This window comes from Juglans microcarpa x Juglans regia, chromosome 1D (genome assembly GCF_004785595.1).
Source record: "Juglans microcarpa x Juglans regia isolate MS1-56 chromosome 1D, Jm3101_v1.0, whole genome shotgun sequence".
In the NCBI taxonomy this organism is placed as follows: domain Eukaryota; kingdom Viridiplantae; phylum Streptophyta; class Magnoliopsida; order Fagales; family Juglandaceae; genus Juglans; species Juglans microcarpa x Juglans regia.
In genome coordinates, this window is record NC_054594.1 from 1,597,586 (window position 1) to 1,617,376 (window position 19,791).

The 19,791-nt window shown below is 35.0% G+C and overlaps 2 protein-coding genes and 1 long non-coding RNA gene across 5 annotated transcripts; 1 reads left to right on the plus strand and 2 right to left on the minus strand.

Moving 5' to 3' along the window:
- Positions 1-234: 234 nt before the first annotated feature.
- On the plus strand, positions 235-829 carry LOC121250006. Its single transcript, XR_005937683.1, has 2 exons — positions 235-378; positions 468-829. It is a non-coding gene; the product is annotated as an uncharacterized LOC121250006 (long non-coding RNA).
- A 5,801-nt stretch (positions 830-6,630) lies between these two features.
- LOC121249936 lies at positions 6,631-10,888 on the minus strand. Of its 3 annotated transcripts, XM_041148825.1 has the most exons (6): positions 10,772-10,875; positions 10,586-10,684; positions 9,942-10,031; positions 9,791-9,857; positions 9,619-9,708; positions 6,631-6,767 (listed from the first exon to the last, which is right to left on the minus strand). In XM_041148825.1, the coding sequence occupies exons 1-6, from the start codon at positions 10,829-10,831 to the stop codon at positions 6,748-6,750; spliced, it is 426 nt and encodes a 141-aa protein (XP_041004759.1). In that variant the 5' UTR covers positions 10,832-10,875; the 3' UTR covers positions 6,631-6,747. The 3 variants fall into 3 exon arrangements, with proteins under 3 accessions (XP_041004759.1, XP_041004744.1, XP_041004751.1); XM_041148810.1 differs by lacking the exon at positions 6,631-6,767 and having other exon boundaries at positions 9,083-9,708; positions 10,772-10,888; XM_041148817.1 differs by lacking the exons at positions 6,631-6,767; positions 10,586-10,684; positions 10,772-10,875 and adding exons at positions 10,107-10,147; positions 10,230-10,267 and having other exon boundaries at positions 9,083-9,708.
- LOC121249901 (protein FAR-RED ELONGATED HYPOCOTYL 3-like) lies at positions 7,095-8,113 on the minus strand. Its single transcript, XM_041148759.1, has 3 exons — positions 7,604-8,113; positions 7,374-7,511; positions 7,095-7,284 (listed from the first exon to the last, which is right to left on the minus strand). Exons 1-3 carry the CDS (start codon positions 8,045-8,047, stop codon positions 7,255-7,257), a joined length of 612 nt encoding a protein of 203 aa, XP_041004693.1. The 5' UTR covers positions 8,048-8,113; the 3' UTR covers positions 7,095-7,254.
- Positions 10,889-19,791: the final 8,903 nt, after the last annotated feature.

Genomic DNA, 19,791 nt, shown 5'->3' on the forward strand with positions numbered 1-19,791 from the left:
TATAAAAAAAAAAAAAAGCATTCATTTTCTCTGGTTTTAGATAGATTTTTACTTGGTTTGAAAAAAAATAAATGTCAAATTGATGTGAACAATAGATGCACCCAGATTTTATATGATGTTTGCTATTCTGCTCCTACTGCTAATAATTCTGATAATGAAGCGTGTGGGTAATAATTCAGTGTTGCACTTAAAAGTATTTTTACGTCAATCATCATGTATGTAATACCTATGGCATCGAGTCAATCATCATCATGTATAGTTAATGATCTTGAAATGGAGTTACCGAGTTGTTGGTGTGGTTTGAAAGCGCCATTAAAGATCTCCCACACCCACAAAAATCCTGGAAGGAAATTTTATGCTTGTCCGAATTATGGAACGGTAAATAATTTGCCAACTTTTGTATTGCTTTAATTCATGTACAAAATTATTTATACATGAAGATTGAAATTCTATTGAATTGTACACAGGAAGAAACAAGATGTCAATTCTTCATTTGGGCAGATATACTTCAATCAGTAGTCGGCTTGAAAAATATGACGAGAGAGAATGAAATTCGGAAGATGGAGGATGCTTTATTGTTGCGTGAGTATGAAGCTCAATAAGAAAAGGACAAACTAATAGAGAGAGAGAAAATGCTGAAGAAGCAAGAGGATGAACTTCGAAGAAGGCTAGTAGAGAATAGGGTTGTACGTATATTGTTGTGTCTATATTGGATTGTATCTCTTGTAATAGTTTTTGGTTGGTTCTGAATGTAGATGTATCATGTTAATTTTAAATGTAAATAGAATGATCGGATCCCAACATGTATGATATATTATCTATGAAGTCTAATTATGATAGCCTATATGGATAGAAGTAAAAACTTAGTGCTCTTCATGCCCCATTCATTCGCAAGTTTCACCAAGTTTTTTGGTTAACTGTTTCTTGTCCATTCCAGTTCTTCCTTCAAATGAAAAATACAAGCGTTATTTAAATTTTATTTATGTTGTCTCAGATATGTGCCAATATTGATGTTATGTAACTCGATGGAGATTTTGCAAAGTCATAGAGATGGTGAAGACATGTGGATATGCAATTGGTGTTGCATGTGTAGATTCTAGGCTAAGAGTTTGGACGTTGGTGTGCAAACACTTGTAAATGCAAAGGGATGTTGTATTGTAATTTTTTTACATTTGGTTGATGCTAGAAGTTGGCTCTTGTTATTGTGTCAATTCTTGCACATTCTTGACACCAGCAAAGTAGGGTGGTTGCATTGTTATATGATTGTGGATGGCTAATGATAGTTATGGTTGTTATGTGATTGTGGATGGCTAATTGAATATCTGGTTGAGATATATTGGACTGCATACATATATTGTTCATTTTTGGTCAGAAGGATTATAAAATATGATGCCCCACGGAGTATGCTGGACAATTACATGTGTAACTACATGCCCGAATATCTATTGAATGAGAATGATGCTGGTAGAAGCCCATCCAAATATCTTTCTCTACGTTTGAGATTTGAAATGTACATGATGGCCTACTACTTGTGTGAATTTGGAGGTGGCGCAGGTGAGAAAAAGGAACTTCAAGCCTATAGAAAAATCCATTTTCCTCTGCTTATTGAGCGCTTAAAGAAGTCAAGGTATGGGTTCTTGAGGTTTAACATTGTTTTTACGAATGTATATTAAAAAACCAATCTATCTGCCACATTCTTTCCCATGATAAATTTTGGTTTTCAGTGGTCAACCATTTAGTTTTCTAACTTTCAGAGAGCTAGTAGTCATGCGTGTCAGCCTTAACATCATGTTGTTTATTAGAATGAATGATAGTTTTTATTTGGAATGAAACAAATATACGCATCTCTATCATGTTCCTACTTTCGAAAGCATCAATCATGTTATTAGATGCATCTGCTTTTTGGGTGATTAACTGTGTTGTACTTTTCTCATGTCTTACTTTTCCTCCTGAAATTTTAAACTTATATATATACATTTTTCCCCTTTTTAGGTTGCTTGCACGTCGGTGAAACGTAATGAAGTACTTATTTTTGACATCGGTTATGTCTCTTCTGATCAGTATAGAAGTAAGTTTTTCTCTTTCATCGTATTTATGTTTTCACCACAACAGTCTCTTTGGAAGCATACATTCTAATTAACTTCAATAGGCTCTCAAGTTCTTGTTATCTATCTCTTGTATATGTCGTGTATACTTGAGTTTTGCCTAGATTCTCATTCTTATTAATAATTACTTGTATAAAAAAAAGTACTCGTTATCTATGTTTTTCACTTGGAACCTTCTCCATTGTAGATTTCTTCTATGCTAATTAGTTATAGCATGTAATTATCCACTAAAAATTTCTTTTTATACAAGGTAATAGACACCCCACAGTTTTTCATTTGGAACCTTCTCCATTGTAGATTTCTTCTATGCTAATTAGTTATAGCATGTAATTATCCACTAAAAATTTCTTTTTATACAAGGTAATAGACACCCCACACTCCAAACTCCATACATACACAAGATTTCTCAAATACAACGTAGGTGACTTAATTCTATGACTTGAAACATTGTTGCTTAGAGTCTTGGTAGTCTGGTTCTTTCTAATGTCACTGTTCATGGGTCTGACATTCATAAAGGTCTATCTGATCTAGCTTTTACTTCAATGGATGATTCAAGGTTGGTAAAATAGAGCAGTTTTGTTGGCAGACTTCTGAGAGAACTAACTTATATTGAATAAAGAATATTTTAGTCATTAGGTCTAAACGTTTAACCCGACGTATATCTCATTTGAACTCAATATTTACATGGATATGAGTTCACCTGAATCCAATAAAGAATTTACAAGTTGGATGGATTAATGTTCAGCATCTTCTAGTTATGTGATTCAATCTTCAAATCCGGAACATAGATTCCTATAATATCTGAACACTGCTTTGTAAAATTTGAAAGAAGTGTATGGATCAATAATAATTTCTTAAAATCATGTTATTCCCTTACAAAACATATTTGTGCAAAATCACTTGTTAGAGTATGATAAATGCTTATTGTGATGCCATATGATGGTGTGGTTTGGCAGAATTATGCTCTAAAGGCATGTGACTGCTCTTTTTTTTATGTCGCTTTATTGCGTGTTTAACTGAAATCATGTACTAAGCTCTTTATTCTCGTGCATTTTCTAGCTCAAGTAAAATTGAAAGAATAACAATTATTTTCATCTATAAATTTGGATGCATTATGGATGGAAACAGATATTACAGTTTACAAAATTTCACCTTTGACCACCATTTGTTGCATGGTTGTTGCCTTACATTTTGGGTTGTTTCATAGACCTTAGTCAATCTAATTGTGAGTAATGGATCTTATTGCAAGTGTGGAAGGATCTCCATAATTGTAACCTTGAGAGTTGAGATTTCAAATTGATTTAAAGATCAGGTCTTAACACTTGAAGCATGATCCAGGCCGTAGTTTGCTTGAATAATAGATTGCAGTCCTTATCTTTCACAGTTTAGATGTAATATTTATTTAGTGTTATCCTTTTGTTTATGTCTGTTTAGTGGAATCTTTGAAGGTACATGATTTACTTAGTTTTTCTAATAATATACAATTTTAGCTTCTTTTTCAATAGGTTACTTGCTTCTGATACATACGATGTAATCAGCCCATGGGACAGAAAAATGGGTACTCTCCCATGTCTTGAACTCACGACTAGTTCACATAGTGCCCTTAATAGTGTTGAATTAAATGTGGAAAATCAGGTTGGTGATCATAACGCCCTTTGTCGTTCATTATTAAGGTATTATGAAGAAGATATAATAGTGCCTTTGAGGTGATTGATAAAAAATCTCACTGTTATTATATATTCTTGAACTATGTTATCTTCTTTCTGCATTATGTACATACTTATTTGATTATACAATACACAACATAATAGAACTGAGTATGCATGCGAGAATTCCTCCTGGAATTCAGTTTATGAGAGTTGAGTAAGGCACTTTAGCTTTCGGAAATTACAGTCAGATAATTTCAGGGTAGGGTGCTTTCCATTGCTGTGCAGTGATCATATTTTGGGACCTTTTCTTAGAAAAGTTCTACACTTAGAACTAGAGAACAAGAGCCTTGAGGGAAGGCTAGTTGCAAAGAGGGCTTCTTGCAAAAAGTGAAAAGGCAGAATGTTCTTCATGCTTTGTACATTTTAAGGTTTTGATTGGTAGTTTACACGAGTGTCGGCGTGTCTTGAACCCACATGTTATTCATGAATAATTAGTAATTCTTAGCCTTTTTTTCTTCTGAGAAAGGGGGGTGTCAGTAATTCTCACCTTATTCAAACTTCAGTAAATGCTGAATAGGTACAAATGTATAAGTGTGTCTATTTGCATGTTTTTATCCCTCCAAGCTGACCTAGATTTGTTTTTAAATCTTATGGACCTTAGTTATATCTGGTTTATTTATTTTGTAGATCATTTTTGGGGCTGGTAAGCATGGGATAATTTATATGTGGGATCTTCGAGGAGGAAGAGGATCTGCAGCTTTTCAAAGTCATAAAAAGAGAATATAATAGTTTGGTTCTCATTTTTCTTTACAGGTGCTTATTTATTACAACAATTTGAATCAGCATCTAAATTGGTGCATGCTTAGGACTTGGCGCAGAGGTATCTGGTGTTTCAACTGTTCTTGTGTTCAGGGGCAATGTGCTCGACTTTTCTTACCCCCTTTAAAGCTGTTTTTGGTTCTATATAATTGTTGAACAGGTCGTTATAAGTACGAGCCGGATTCATGCTCGAGGTCCTATGGGAGTAGAAGGATTTTGAGAGGACGTGGTCAGGTGGTGGATGGTGATAAAGGTGTTACTTATACACACAAGGTTCTACATCATTCCTACTCCTAGTAATTTAGAAACAGATCTGTCCAAGGCTGGAAGTTGCGGTTCATCAGCTGCTCCTAAGCTCCTATGTTTTATATTACGATAAAAGAATTTCCTTTTTCTACCTTTTCCAGACCCATTCCACTTGTATCATTCTTGGCTCCTGTAGGGATCCTTTTTTGAATGGATTTTGTGTACTTTTTTACCATGTATGATTACGAAGGATATTGTTACTTTCAGTTTTGGTTGAAGCAAAGAGGCAAATTTGGATTTTTTATTTTCTTCGTCTTTTTCTTTTTATAATTATTTTCACATATTTAAATATTTTTAAAAAATAAAAAAAAATACATTAATACACTAAAAGACACTTCCTTAATTAAATGTGCTTGTTCTTGAATACAACGGAAGTTACCATTTTTCTTTTACACTACATTGCCACATATCTTTAAAGGCTAATGGATTTATCAAAACTGAATTTTCCTTTAGACCTGAGAAAGGAAGGATGCTGCAAGAGCCGATTTTAATCATAGACTAGCTGTTTGATTCAGCCATTAACAGTAGCAATACCAAATACTGAACTCGAGCAACCCACACAGATGCAACTTTTCAACATGAATGTAAAATGTGTCTAGCAGGGGTATAAGTTATTGAAAAACTCCCTCTATAACATTTCAGAGGATTAAATTCACTTCACCTGAGATTGTTTCTCAGAATTTAGAGGTAATCTTTCCTCAGCTAAACAAGCTACGCATACAACAGACGAAATCTAGAAAAGTGGGGTCTACTACCTCCCAAAACCAAGACACTTTTAGCAGGATTTTCCATGAATTCACTTCTCAATAAAATCCTTCATGTTCTTTAGCCAGATAAGGTACTCCTTTTCTTTGTTACCCATATACTCGTGCAAGAAGTTGGTTGTGCTGGGTTTGATCACTCGAATCCTAGAAATTTTTGTGGAAAGCCTTCTGCAAGTTCTAATCCAGATCACTGGGGGCAACCATGAAGAATATCATATAATGAGTAAATGATTATGGAAAGCTCATACGATAAAAAAAAAAAACAAAAATAGAAAAAAAAAGCTTGTCGGTTATGACAAGGTTACTTAAAATCAGGTCCTTCGTAGGCAAGCTCATCTTCAGAACCTTCTGGTTGCTTAATGATTTCATCTCCGTAGACGAAAGTAAGCAATATAGTTCTTTCTCCAGGTGTGTCTTCAATATTAAAGGGGAAATTATCTTGGACCTCTTCCACCTGCTTTATATGAACACAGTTTTTGAATAGTTGGTCTCCAGGCAGACAACTTCATACCTTCAGATTGAAGTTCAAGGGGTATAAGTTAGTGATCCCACCATTAATCAGAAAATCTTTGTGTACAAGAAGTGTTTCCTGAGAATATCACAATACATAAATCCAAGAGACTAACAATTAAAAAATGTTGTGAAGGTTATTCTCTAGTCCAAAGGAGAATTGCTACAACAGACAAACGGGGAACAAGGAGAGCAAACTGAAACTACCATTGCATTACAGGCTGCAGGATAATCCATTTTTCACAACTAGCAGAATGTGTTTTGGATATTCAGCAGAGAGCTATTATCCCTGAAATATATTCAGCAAAGCTAACATCAGCAGGAGAGAAATAAGTGAGAAAAAAACATATGTTCCAAGCAGGGACGCACAAGACCTCTCACCGCAAGTCTTGTGCATTTCAGCACAAGAAAAATCCAAGAAGATATTGCACATTTGAGAATTGCAGAAATGACAGCCCCACCCAAGCTGAAAACAAAATTATGTCAACACTTGTGCAGAGAATAGGAGAAGAGAAACTATGAGCATAACTCCCACCAACAAGACCAAACAAAACACAATACACAGCAGCAAATATAGTGAAGGGTATGATGCCTTCATAAGGCGCCAAATTTTCCTGCACCAATCAAGAAATCAGACTGAAGTTAAACAGCGAAAACATTCGTCTCAAGAACAAGAAGCATGATTATACAGGCAAGTACATTGAATAAACTATGTATTCTGTCCCTCACCTAGCATAGAGAATAATATCATAAAACCAGTAGAGAACCTTAACTCTTCACCTTGAGAACCTAATGAAACATCATACAGTTTTTTTCACAACCATGAAACAAGAAGTGTATGTGAACAATCAAAAAACAGTTTCCGGTTGAACCAAGATGCTTTCTGGTCAAAGTCCCATGAGATAGATGTTCAAAATTTCTCTGGCCTCCAATGTATTTTAGAGTAGAACTAAGGATCTCCAGCCTCAAAATCATTCAGAGTGCTTCCACCAGATTTGCTTTCAGACAAAATGCCCAATCTCTATCTTTATCTTCCACCATAGTTCACAAAAGGCTGAGATCTCCAAAATATAAATACAAAACTCAGGGACAATATCTATGCTAAGTTCCATGGGGCAAGCTTGACGTAGCCTGAATATATTGAAAATGTCAGAATTATTTCTGAGATTACATTAAAAACAGAAAAATATAAATGACAAAAGGTGGAAATAACCTCAGACCTCATCATTGGCCGGAAGCCTTACTTGTGTTAGAGTACTATACTGGGTTTGGATAACAACCTCCTCAACAGTAGCACCAACTTCTGACACCGGGAGGTCAACATTGTGTGATGTATCGTCAAATAGATTCCTGTATGTCTAGATTGGAAAATAAAATTTAACATCTATTAGGAACAATATATGTATTGATTAGCCAATATCTACACAAATGATGATGATATATGTAATACCTGTTTTTTCTTTCTCTTCCTTGTAGCCTTCTCGACCATCGGGACCTTTCTTCTAGTTGGCGGTCTCCCTTTCCCCCGAACAACGTGAGGGCTTAATATTTTCTTATCTTTATCGGCAACCACGTTCTCTTTTAACTTTGTTGAACCGGACTCAAGCTCTAATCCTACATACTTATGCTCAAAGTCATCCAACATATGAAAGAATGCATTCACATGCTCATCATTTCGAGATACACGCGTCGCAAATCTTAGACATCTTTGTATGACAAGCTCATAGCGTCGTGCATCCGCATTGACCCGTACATCATCATAGCTACTCTTAACCAGTGTGTATCTTCTCTTTAAGTCTTTCCTCCATCGATCCAACACATATTTCTCTGGCAGCACATGAATGTATTTCATCTGACAGACTTTAAATGCATGCCTACAGATAATCCCCCTCATCTCAAACAAGGCACACGTGCATTGAACTTCGCATTTGTCTTCATTAAAGTAAACTGAAAACTTCACAATTTTGGACTGTCCATCAGGTGTAGAGATTTCTTCGAAAACATCAAAGGTGAAAATGCTACCTTCAGTGCCCACAAGTGAAGGGTTACATAAAAGCATCCCCCAAACCTCTGCTTGGACCTCTTTAAATTTTGCATTCGTGTATAATGATTGAAACTGCCTCTCAATTTTGAATGAGGATACACATGGGATTGTTTGGTTACACGATTGGAAATCAGCTGTCATCTCCGCCTCCACCTTCTTCCTCAAAGCATTGTCAAATTGATCGACAAATTCTTTCAATGTCGTACCGGAATGCACATATCCGTCGAAGAAGGTGTTCATGCTTTCAGACCGTTGGGTAGTGCTCATACCAGCCCAGAATACACCTTTCAAGTAAACTGGTACCCAGAATGATCTCTCGGTGTACAACCCCTGCAACCATGCATTGTCAGTTAATTCATAGTTATGAATTAACTGCCCCCACTTCTCCTCAAATTGTTCACAATTTTGTGTATCATAGACTGCACTCTGAATTGCAGTCTTCAGTCCTGCGTTATATGCCGAGTGGGATCTCAATTTCTCTGGCAGTTTCCGCATGATATGCCAGAGACAATATCTATGTCTTGTATTCGGGAATACAATTTGAATCGCATTCTTCATTGCCCTGTCTTGGTCTGTTATGATGGCTGCGGGTGCCCGTCCATTCATGCATTTTAACCATGCTTCAAACAACCACACAAAGGTACTTGTGTCCTCGCTTGAAATCAAGCCTGCCCCTAAGAGTTATAGACTGTCCATGATGGTTTACTCCAACAAAGGGAGCAAAGGGCATCCCGTACCTATTTGTTAGGTACGTTGTATCGAATGTGATAACGTCTCCAAAATATTCATATGCTTGCCGACTTCGTGCGTCAGCCCAAAACACATTCCTAACTCTAAACTCATCATCCACATCCATGACGAAAACAAAGCCATCATTCATTTTCCTCATTCTCTTAAAGTAGTTGTTTAATGCTTCACCACCTCCTTTACCCATTCTTAAATATCTAGCTTTGTCAATAAAATTCCTACAATCTTTCTCTTGAAAAGCTAAATTCTCAAAACCCCCCGCATCAGTCACAAGTGCTTGGAAATTTTTATTCATCCGAATACTCGCTCTGTCATTCAAATCGAGCATTCTCTGACTATATTCATCCAAATGTTTGTGAGATCTAAAAAATCTAGATTTTTGTGGGCTAACCGTACTGTGATTGTGAACAAGATCAACACTGGTCAACACCCATACCCCATTCACAAAACGAGCATTTATCTTTGCCTTACAATTAGTCTTTGTCGTTGCTCGTGGCTGTGACAAATTACTGTGGCTAGGATAATACTTGCCGCCACGTGCACAGCCAATCGTCACATACTTCGCACCCCATCAAGATCTCTCTTCGTTCTTCTTATGATAACACAAAAACCCTCTTGTTTGGCGTATCGTTTGTAATAGTCTAAAACCTCTTTATCAGTAGCAAAGTGCATACCAGATTTTGGAGGCTCAACTCTATTATCATCATCTGAAACTTCATTCATCCCCTCCGCATCTGGCTCTATATTTATGTCGGATGAAGTTTCTGACAAGGAAGATTGCATAGTTAGGAAAATTGCATTTTTAAAATATTTAGTGGATGTTAACTGATATGGTTAAAAGTGTACCTTCTAAATTCTTTTCAGCTACAAAATTGGATGGCATAGTTGGCACACATGGTGGGATCGCCGAATGCTGCATTTTTCAAGTGCACGTTATTCAGTAAGGAAAATACGGAGGTACAAGAAAAATTCATAAAAAGAGAATCAAATGAACTACCTGAGTTGTATCTTCTCCTCGTCTCAACTCCTCCGGATTACTTGACAAAGGGGATGGCATGGTTGGTCCAAAGGGTGGCGGTGCCAGAAGCTGCATAAAATCAACTTTGTTAGAATGACTCAAACCCACACATTAAACAAAATCAATATTCTAAGTACACTTTACCTGTCTACCCCAAGCATATAGATATGGATGTGGATATGTTTCTGAGAAGGAAGGTTGCATGGTTAGGAAGGTTGTATTTTTAATATATTTAGTAGATGTTAACTGATATGGTTAAAAGTGTACCTCCTAAATTCTTTGCAGCTACAGAATTGGATGGCATAGTTGATAACTCACTTGCACAATGTGTGTACGACATAGTTGGCACACATGGTGGCATCGCCGACTGCTGCATTTTTCATCATGCACGTTATGTGATAAGGAAAATACGGAGGTACAAGAAACAATCATAAAAAGAGACTCAAATGAACTACCTGGTTGTATCTAGGCTAAGTCTCAACTCCTCTGGCCTACTACTCGATAGAGGGGATGGCATGGTTGAATGATAGGGTGGCGGTGGTAGATGCTGGAAAGAGGGCTACTTTGTTAGAATGACTGAAACCCATACATTAAAAAAAATCAATATACTAAAATAACTTTACCTGACTACCCCAAGCATATAGATTTGGATGTGGATATAGATATGGATTTGGAGGCATCATGTATGGCAGGTTATATGGATTTACAGTTCCATAATATCCCTATAATATATAAATAGACAATGAATTAAGTAAATGCTAATAATATCTCAAGCTGCGATATTTTATGATAACCAAAGTGTATCATACCTGGGTGAGTGAAATTGATGTAGAAGGCCTGGGTGGCTTTTCATCTTCCTCTTCGCCCATCACGCAATTTATTCAATAACTATTGATGAAACAACATTATATCAACATAAGAAATCCCGCAACCTACATTCACAAGGTATAGAAGCTAAGGGCTGAAAAAAAAAACTGCATACAAAGTCATTAGAAGTAGTTCCATTCAAGACAAAAGAGGCCACTTGTAAATGCGAGCAGCAAGTTAAATATTTTTACAAATGAAAAGTGATCAAAGACACTATTTTTTCAAAGTAGTCCCATTCCAATTAATATTTTTTTTCATTCAGATGAAAAGTGATCTAAGACAACAATATTTTTCTAAATTTTATAAATTTAAGCATAAAATTTTAAATGGAGCTTGTTTTTATAAAATAGAGTTATAACAATATTATTATTTTATAAACATATCTTCCATTTAAGTTGAGTTATGAAAACAAAATTGTAAGAAGTATGCGAGTCTATTTCATTCGAATATTTAACGAGTGCGATCACATTATTGATAAAATAATTTCGGTATCATTTTTTGGTTTTGAGTAAATCATTTGATAATATAATCATTTTTAACTGCAACATATAAAAAGAACTCATTCTAGCTAGCCCCAAAAAATCTAATCTAAACTCTTACAACTCAATTAAAGATCAGTTTCATATAAGAATGAAAGAAGGCATTTCAAGTGATCTTTGTAGAATCCTATAATGCTCATGATATTTTCATGGATTATTTGGTAGCTAGCTAGTCACCACCGCAATTGACTAGTTTTTTTTTTCAAATTATTATTTATTGTTGCCTTAATGAAAACTACAACGGGGTAATTTTTGCCGGAATATTCATTTGCAGCGATATGTGATTGCCGCAAATAAGCTTATTGAACAAAAAATATTTCCGGCCAATTTTACTCGACGGAAAAGGTTTTTCACAAAATAAAATTTTAAAAAAAAAGTACAAAAACAGAACACATAAATTACTTGAACTTCCCAACTCACACCCAAAATATGATGAAACAACACATGCAGTACCTCTTGAACTGAGAAAGAATGAAAATCGAATAAAATGTCACAATTTAAGTTCTTATGAGTCTCACAATCAAACGACCCAGGACACAAAAATTTTAAAGCAAAAAAAAGTAACAGCAGCAAGAAATCCACCAGTGTATAGAAAATTTCACAACCAAATGAAATGAAGAGGGAGTCGGCTTAAAGTAGACTCGCAAGTTATTTTTGCTGTCCAATACCCACTGAGGTACTTCCCCACTTAATTAGTTGTTGGTTAAGAACCTACATCCATAAAAATCCTCAGATAGGACAGAAAAAAACTAAACTTTTATGACTCCAAGAAGGGAAAGATGGAAGATAAAAGGGATGGAAGTACAAGACTCACAAAGTTGTAAGATTCATCCAATTCCCAACATAATCGGGTATTTTTCCTGAAATTTTGCTCCCATCTATCCTACTGCAAGCAGTAGCTCAAGTTTTAAGAATTTCTGAATTCTAAAAGCTGCATCTCCAAATAAAGTTTATAGAATCACACAAGTTACAACTCTTCTAAATTATTTAAATTGCCAAATGTTTTCGGTATTGCATCTGTAAAATTGTTTCCAGAAAGAAGGCTGCAAGATAATGAAACTTAGAAAATACTTTTCCTCGAAGAAGCATGATTATAAAAGTAGATGGACCATAACTATGCAGACAGAAACAATTGAAGCTTCACATATGAAAATGGCAAAGATGGGTGTTTATTTCAAATAGTCTATTGAATTAACAAAAAAAGAGTGTTCTAAGTCTTACAGTCTTATCAAGTGGCTAAAATTTCTGAGGCTTTCAGGAAGTGATCTTGAAGCAGATTATCTTTCAAATCAGAGTGCAGTGTGAGAACATCAAACTAATGAGATATTAAACATCTTATCCTGAGGTGTTATCCAATGTCCTTCTCATTGCATAACAACAAGGCATCAATTAACTATAAATAAAAATTAACTTACTAAGAAATTACATAGAACCAACAGGCAGATAGATATTACCTCTTCCTCACCCATGCTGCTCCTTTAATGCCCTTTTCCCATCTTCTTCTGTCACTCGCTCATCATCAAACTTTAGCCTAAAGACAACAAATCACAAATTATTATAAATAATAGCATGAGAAAAACTTCACAATATTGGTTAAATCAGAGCTTGGCTTTCACCAAGATCATTGCAATTTCTAACGTTGGCAAGGTATAACCCCACCTTGACTATCCCTTTTTTTTTCCCAAGTCACCCTCACTATCCTGTTGCAACCAAACCTCCATTTTATTCCAATTTTCATTTGAATCATACCTGATCAGTATAGATCAGTATAGATTGGGTTCAACCAAGTTCCACCCAGCATTATTTTCATTCGTTTATTGCTTTGAATCCCCAACTTGAAAGAAAGAGGTCTTAACTTCTAGTATAACATTTTAGTATTTTTTAGATAATGAGTTCATGCACCTATTTGCCCCACAAAAATGCCATGACAACATTGCTAGTTTATGGTGTTAAGAAATAACCAAAGAACCACAAATAGCAGCAGCAAAATTAGAGGAAAATACGCAAACCATGCACTTCACAGTAAAATTGTAACAACTACAAGAATTTACAACGGATTACACATAATATATGAATTCATTAGAATTACACCAATACAGCATCACTATTAACCCCTGTTTGGTTACCAACAAAACTGAGAGTTTGTATGTAGAGTTCCTATAATTCTCACTTATTAAAGAATTATAAGAAGTTCCTATAATTCTTGGAAGCAGCAGAATAGAGGACAGTGAAAAAATTAGAGACTTGAGACTGTGGTATTCTAAAATGAATCCTATGCTAAACTGTTTGTCTAGACTGTCCCACATTTGTTTATGTGGATGCCGTCTTTTTGCAATGCGATTGGTGATTCATGTTCAAATAAAAATTACTTAGACAATGATGTAGTATTTGCTCTAACTCTACTCGTTTAAACTTCTAGTTATAGTTAAAATAAGCATGGAATTCACCATGTTGTGTTACATAAATTAATGCTGCCAAAATTCTGGTGCAATTGAAATGACTCTAAAGTATTTTGTGATTGTTTAAAAATGAAAGCTGCTTCCATCAAAGGGCCGAAGAAATGCTTCTAATAATTGGTTTGGTGAGAATAACACCATTTTTTCAACGCAGATTTATTATCACTTTGGTTTGTGTACCTTTTCAGAATTATTTCTTTGATGATGTGATTTTAAGTCATCTTGTCTTACATACTCGCCTATAGTTTTTCTGATTTATTAACTAGTTTTCCATTTATGAACATAGGAAAGAGTTGCGATGTCACCATGCCTCTAAATAGTTATGAAAACAGCAGGGTCACGCCACTCCTAGATCTTTTTGCTATCTTGGATGTATGGTTCTGTTTAAAGGAGCTAGTAAAAGGTATAAATTTTAGTTCTTCAAGAATTTGATAGCATGCTTATGAACCTTATACCATGTTGTATATCAAGGCTGTGAAACTCTTTTTCGTATATTCCCTCTGTGTTTTCCCCTTCCAACCACCTCCAGCCAATAAATCTCGCTCATTTCAAATGTTATTAACAACCCAAAAATCAGTGACATACATACAACATCAACAAAACCTCCCACAAAATACAAATCAAACAAACATTAAATCGGCTCATTTTCAGATGTTATCAACAACCAAAATATCATGAAAGCTTGTTCAAACTAATAACTAAATCATGCAAGCTTGTTCAAACAAATAACTAAATCATTTACTGACTGTACTTCATTTACTTGCACAAAGGCAACAAACAACCCCATCCAACTAAACATTAGTGGACTAATTTGTTTCACACAAACTATTGTACAACATATATAGCCTCATACATACCAATAAGGATGGCTTAATGGGACCAAATTGTTTCCAGAACTTCTAAAGATAGTTTATTTTTACTGTAGAAAATAAGGGCCATATATTTAGCATTCACAACCAGTTGACCACTGCTTGCAATATCGATGGTGTCTCCATAAATATCTTCAGATGTTATCAACAACCCAAAAAATCCACAAAACACAGATCAAACAAACATCAAATCGGCTCATTTCAGATGTTATCAACAACCAAAAAATCAATGGTATACATATAACATCAACAACCCAAAAACCCCACGAAACACAGATCAAAAAACAAGAATGGATCTGTAAGACGATCGGAGAGATGAAACGAAAAGAGAAAAATAAAAACCCATTTTCTTTAATTTCTTACCCTTGCAAGACGACATACGGTGGCTCTCGACAGCTACAATAACAGCGGAGGACTGAAGCCGTGCGGAAATGGTGTAGCTGGACAATCCGTACAGAAATGGCGAACCCAGAAGAGAATTTGTACCCAGTGCTGGCGTTATGGAGCCTTCCGGAGTGATGGAGACGCACGGGGTGGGCAGAGGGTGAGGCCGCCGAAAGGGACTTGTTCTGGGCGAGTGGACGAGAGAATGCAGGGGAAGAAGGGAGGATTTCTGAGAGTAAACGAGGAAGAACGCGGGGGGAGGGGGAAAAATTAAAACAAAACAAAACTAAATGCATGTTTTCGTTTTCTCTATTTAAAAAAAAAAAAAAAAAAAAAAACGTCAGATGGAGTGCGGAGGATAGATGAACAGTAGGCAGCTGTATAGTTAAACTCTTCGCAAGGCTGAAAGGAGGAGCACATTTTTCGTCTTCATCAACGAGTCCGTGCGCACCGTTTCATTTAACTCCTGGCAGCCACATTGATTTCGTGCAAAAAAAGGGTCCTCAAAATCAACTATCTTCAGCTTTTTCCTAAAAAGCATTGTATGAACGCTGCTACTATGCCGCTTAGCATGTATCATTGGGCGTGCCGTATAGTGTATTTGTACTTTTTTTTTTATTTCTCTTTTTTCTTTCAAACATTTTTTAAATATCTTTAAACATTTGTAAAAAAATATACAATTTCACTAATGGTTAATTCCTTAACCATTAAAGAAAAAAAATAAATAAAAAATAAAAAATTAACATAGATGAGCGATCAAACTGATGGAACAAACCCAGGCTGCATAATATCATTTTCCTAATGACATTGCTACTTCTTAACCACCACCCCCCCCCCCCCCCCCCCCCCCCAAAAAAAAAATCTCTTCCGTCAATTAAAATTTCACAAAGTAGGTGCAGTTTTTGTATGTCAACTTAATGAACAAACACACAATTCTTAGTGTACAACCACAATGAATGCTCTAAGCTATCTATATGTTGCTAATTTCACAACAAGAGCATATCGTGCAAAGGGAACTATTAGCAGTTAGTAGTAGCAACAAAGAACATTTCTAGAATCAAAAATCAAGATAACAGGTAGAACATTAATGAAAAATAGACATTAACATCAGTTTTATTCTCACAAGTGTCTACAACTAGAATATGGTCTTACTCTTGGATTAGCTAGTTTTGTACCAAAATGAAAGATAAGATCATATAATGCAAAAATCCATATTTACCTGAAAAAATTATCAAGTTAAATAAGTTAGCCAGTAAATAAAGTTCTAAATAAAATTGTGAAACACAACAAGGAACTTCATGATCACCATAAGTTCAAATAGGGAAAATTCAAGTAATCTTCAATTGTACTCGTTCAAAAAATTCTTCAAAGTTATCTCTACATGAAAAAAATTATGTTAAAAATATAATTAATTGAAAGGACTACATTAAAATATTCTTTCAATATGAATCTTATCAGTTTCTATTTTGCATATTTTAGCATCTTCCATTACATTTTAGGAGTCATAATTAATGGAGGGAACCTTTAACTACTTTTGTGTGCAGATAAGAGGTTTGATTGTTGTCAAGGCCAATAAGCAACATAATGAATCTAAGACATGACCTTCAACGCTAAATGCCAACTCAAAAGCAACAATAGATATGTGATTAGCTAACACATTTCGAGCTATATTGGCAAGGGTTGCAAAATTGGTTGAGTTTATATTCCACCACATTAAAATATTAAAATTGGGCGTCAATCCTTCAAGACACCCAATAAAATACTGATCCAAGTCTGATTTGGACTCTACACCAAGGTTTTGAATAATGTGTTGTACCAGCCGTATCGGTCGGTATTTCCCATGCCGAACCAATAGCCGACACAGGGGAGAGATGTGTTTCATATCAGGTTAAATACCGGCCATTTCAATGTGTTTCGGTCAATACCGGCCTTTTTTCGGTGTATTGGCTGAAATTTTTTATTTTTGTATTTTTAGTGTATTTTCGTAATTTTCATTTCAATTCTCACATCTGAAGATTATTTATTTTTAACTTTTTTCAATCTAATTTTCTCGAGGACTGAAAATCAAATTCATACTCCCATTTTCGTAATGAAAATGAGTGATTATTTTCTTAAATAGTTGAATTGAGAACTTAGAAGTATTATTGAGTTTTATAAATATGTGCTTTAACTTTTTAAGACTTGCATTGATGTTATTTTAAAATATAATTTATATATATATAATTAATTTATCTATATATAGACTATTTCGGTATCGATACTGAAATATTTCATTTCAATGCCTTAACTAAAATGGTATTCAAAACTTTGCTCTACACAACTTTTGATGCTCAATATTTTCGATACCTATTATATAGATCATCCTCATCATCATTGGACGTTGTGTTGCTTTGGATCTCGCCAACACTTCACGGTCCACTACTTGAACCTATTTTGGATATTGGATTTTGAATATTGTTTATACATCTGAATCATCCTCTTTACCCTTGTAACAAGTTCGGACGCTCACTCATGGCTAAGAAGATCTGTAAACAAAAACTTCAAAACTTCCAACTTGGAGTGATGATCAAACATAACCACAATAAATAAGATTTTGTTTACTTTCTCAAAATTCTCCTAATAGTGGTCGTATTTCAATAGCATCCTTTCCAACATAGTTGAGGGATGAATTTGAAGTTGCATAAGTAGAGCCTGAAATCCACAAGGTGACATTGTAAAAAATCTTCAAAAATCATACAAAAACCTTGACAATTTTCCAATCATATAAAGTTGGTGGTCCTTCTCCAACCTCACGTAAATATGGGCCAAATTGATTGTATTAATCTTGCATCACCTCAAACGCAACATAATAATTAAGAGTCAAACTCAACATCAGATATGTTGAGGTCCACCTGGTTAGAATTTTAGGAGAAAGAAGCCCACCACCCAAGATATTTTGTCAATTTATGCATGACTTGAACTTATCAAGTCTTGCAGGGGGAGAGTTCACATATTTCACTGTATTTCGAATCTTCACAATCGATCCATCAATCTCTTTCAAGTCATCATGGACAATAAGATTCAAAATATGTGTACAACATCTTATATGCATAAGGTCATTCATTGTCTAATACCATATAATCCCTAAATTTGATAATTTTCCTCAAGTAATTGATATCCGTAGTATTAGAGGATGTATTGTCTATTATAATTGTAAATATCTTTTTTATGCCTCATCCAAGTACGGATGACTCAATCTCTCTTCCTATTGTTGTCTGTTTATGATCAAAAACTTTCATAAAGCCTATAATTCTTTTATGCAAGATCCAATTATCATCAATAAAATAGAATATTATGCACATATAGCTGAAATTTTGCACTGATGTCCATATGTTAGAAGTGATGCAAATCTTATAATTGGATGTCATGAATATGTCCTTCAACTTGTCTTTTTCTGACAAATACATCTTTATATAATTTTGCATAACAATAATGCGAGGGGAGATTGAAAATCTAGGCTCAACTACAGTCATAAAGTCTTTAAATACCTGTCCTTCTACAAATCTAAACGGTAGCTCATCCACAATTATTATCTTAGTTACTGCCAATCTTATTTTCTATTCATTGTACTTTGCAAGTCCAACACTAGAACTGCTAGTTGTACCATCCACCTCATCCTTCTTCTTAGGTTTGGTCTTTTTTATTGAGGGTTACCCTTCTAATTATCAAAAAATAACAGCCTTACATGTGTCATTATGGTACTTCAAGAATGAAATACCTTGTTTTTTAGAATAATATAATAAAACCGTAACATAATAATTGCATACAGCTTTGTGCTCATTAGGATCTCCGTCCTCAATCCTAGTAAATGATGTTATACATCTTTCTATCCTGAAATCTTTTGATACGAGGGCGAACATTAGGACCAGCTATAGGAAAAAAGCTATCCAAATGAATCACATTGGGAATTGTTTCAAACCCTGACAAAGGCATAGTAGCACTAGGTTCCATAAGGCTCAACTACAATTTGAGATAAAGCAAGCATTAATAACAATTTAAAGATCAAACACTCATGCAACAAACTACAACATGAAGGCAAAGCACAAACAACATAAGGTATTCCTGTTAATATGTCGCACTTGCACAACGTAAAGAAGATAGAAGAGCAAAGTTGTAGGTATTTCTTTTTCTTTTCCATTTTTATTGTTTTTTTAATTATCAATTTGTCACCCACATTTTATGGAACTTGAACCCATTACCTCACCCACTAACCCAATCTTGTTGGAGGTAGAATTACCTTCTGGTTGGGTGGAATTACCATTTGAACAAAAGGTTGTGTGCTGTTATGGTTTTTCTTTTATTTTTATTTCCAATAATACACAAGCTCTGGTGCTCTAGTGGTTAAAAATCATTGGGAGATATTAGATGAATTTATACAATCTTGCTTGTAGTGCTCTACAGCACACTTACGACCTTTTTTGACCAACAGGTAAATACCGGTGCGACCAAAATTTTTATATTTATTTTAGGGGAGAGTAACCTTTATTTCCTGTATGATTTTTGGAGAGCGAGTGGTTTAAGTTCATGATACATGTCTAGCCTATCAAAGACTTGGCTTGTAACTATAAGGTACTTCTAATATCAAAGTTCTTCTTTTCCCCTTTGTAGGCACAGTTTTCACAAATTCGTCCTGCTGGAATGGCAATTCTTGCGGCCCCTCGCATGCCCTTATATC

Bases quoted from the DNA above. Each gene is read 5' to 3' on its own strand.
- LOC121249901 (XM_041148759.1), bottom strand. From the start codon at position 8,047: ATGAGGGGGATTATCTGTAGGCATGCATTTAAAGTCTGTCAGATGAAA. The intron at 7,512-7,603 runs GTATTACATATA...TTTCCAATCTAG, and splicing joins GGAAGAGAAAGAAAAAACAG to ACATACAGGAATCTATTTGA. The intron at 7,285-7,373 runs GTCTGAGGTTAT...CAATATATTCAG, and splicing joins GGCTTCCGGCCAATGATGAG to GCTACGTCAAGCTTGCCCCA.
- LOC121249936 (XM_041148810.1), bottom strand. From the start codon at position 10,831: ATGGGCGAAGAGGAAGATGAAAAGCCACCCAGGCCTTCTACATCAATT. The intron at 10,685-10,771 runs GTATGATACACT...TATATATTATAG, and splicing joins CATCAATTTCACTCACCCAG to GGATATTATGGAACTGTAAA. The intron at 9,858-9,941 runs GTAGTTCATTTG...TGAAAAATGCAG, and splicing joins GAGGAGAAGATACAACTCAG to CATTCGGCGATCCCACCATG.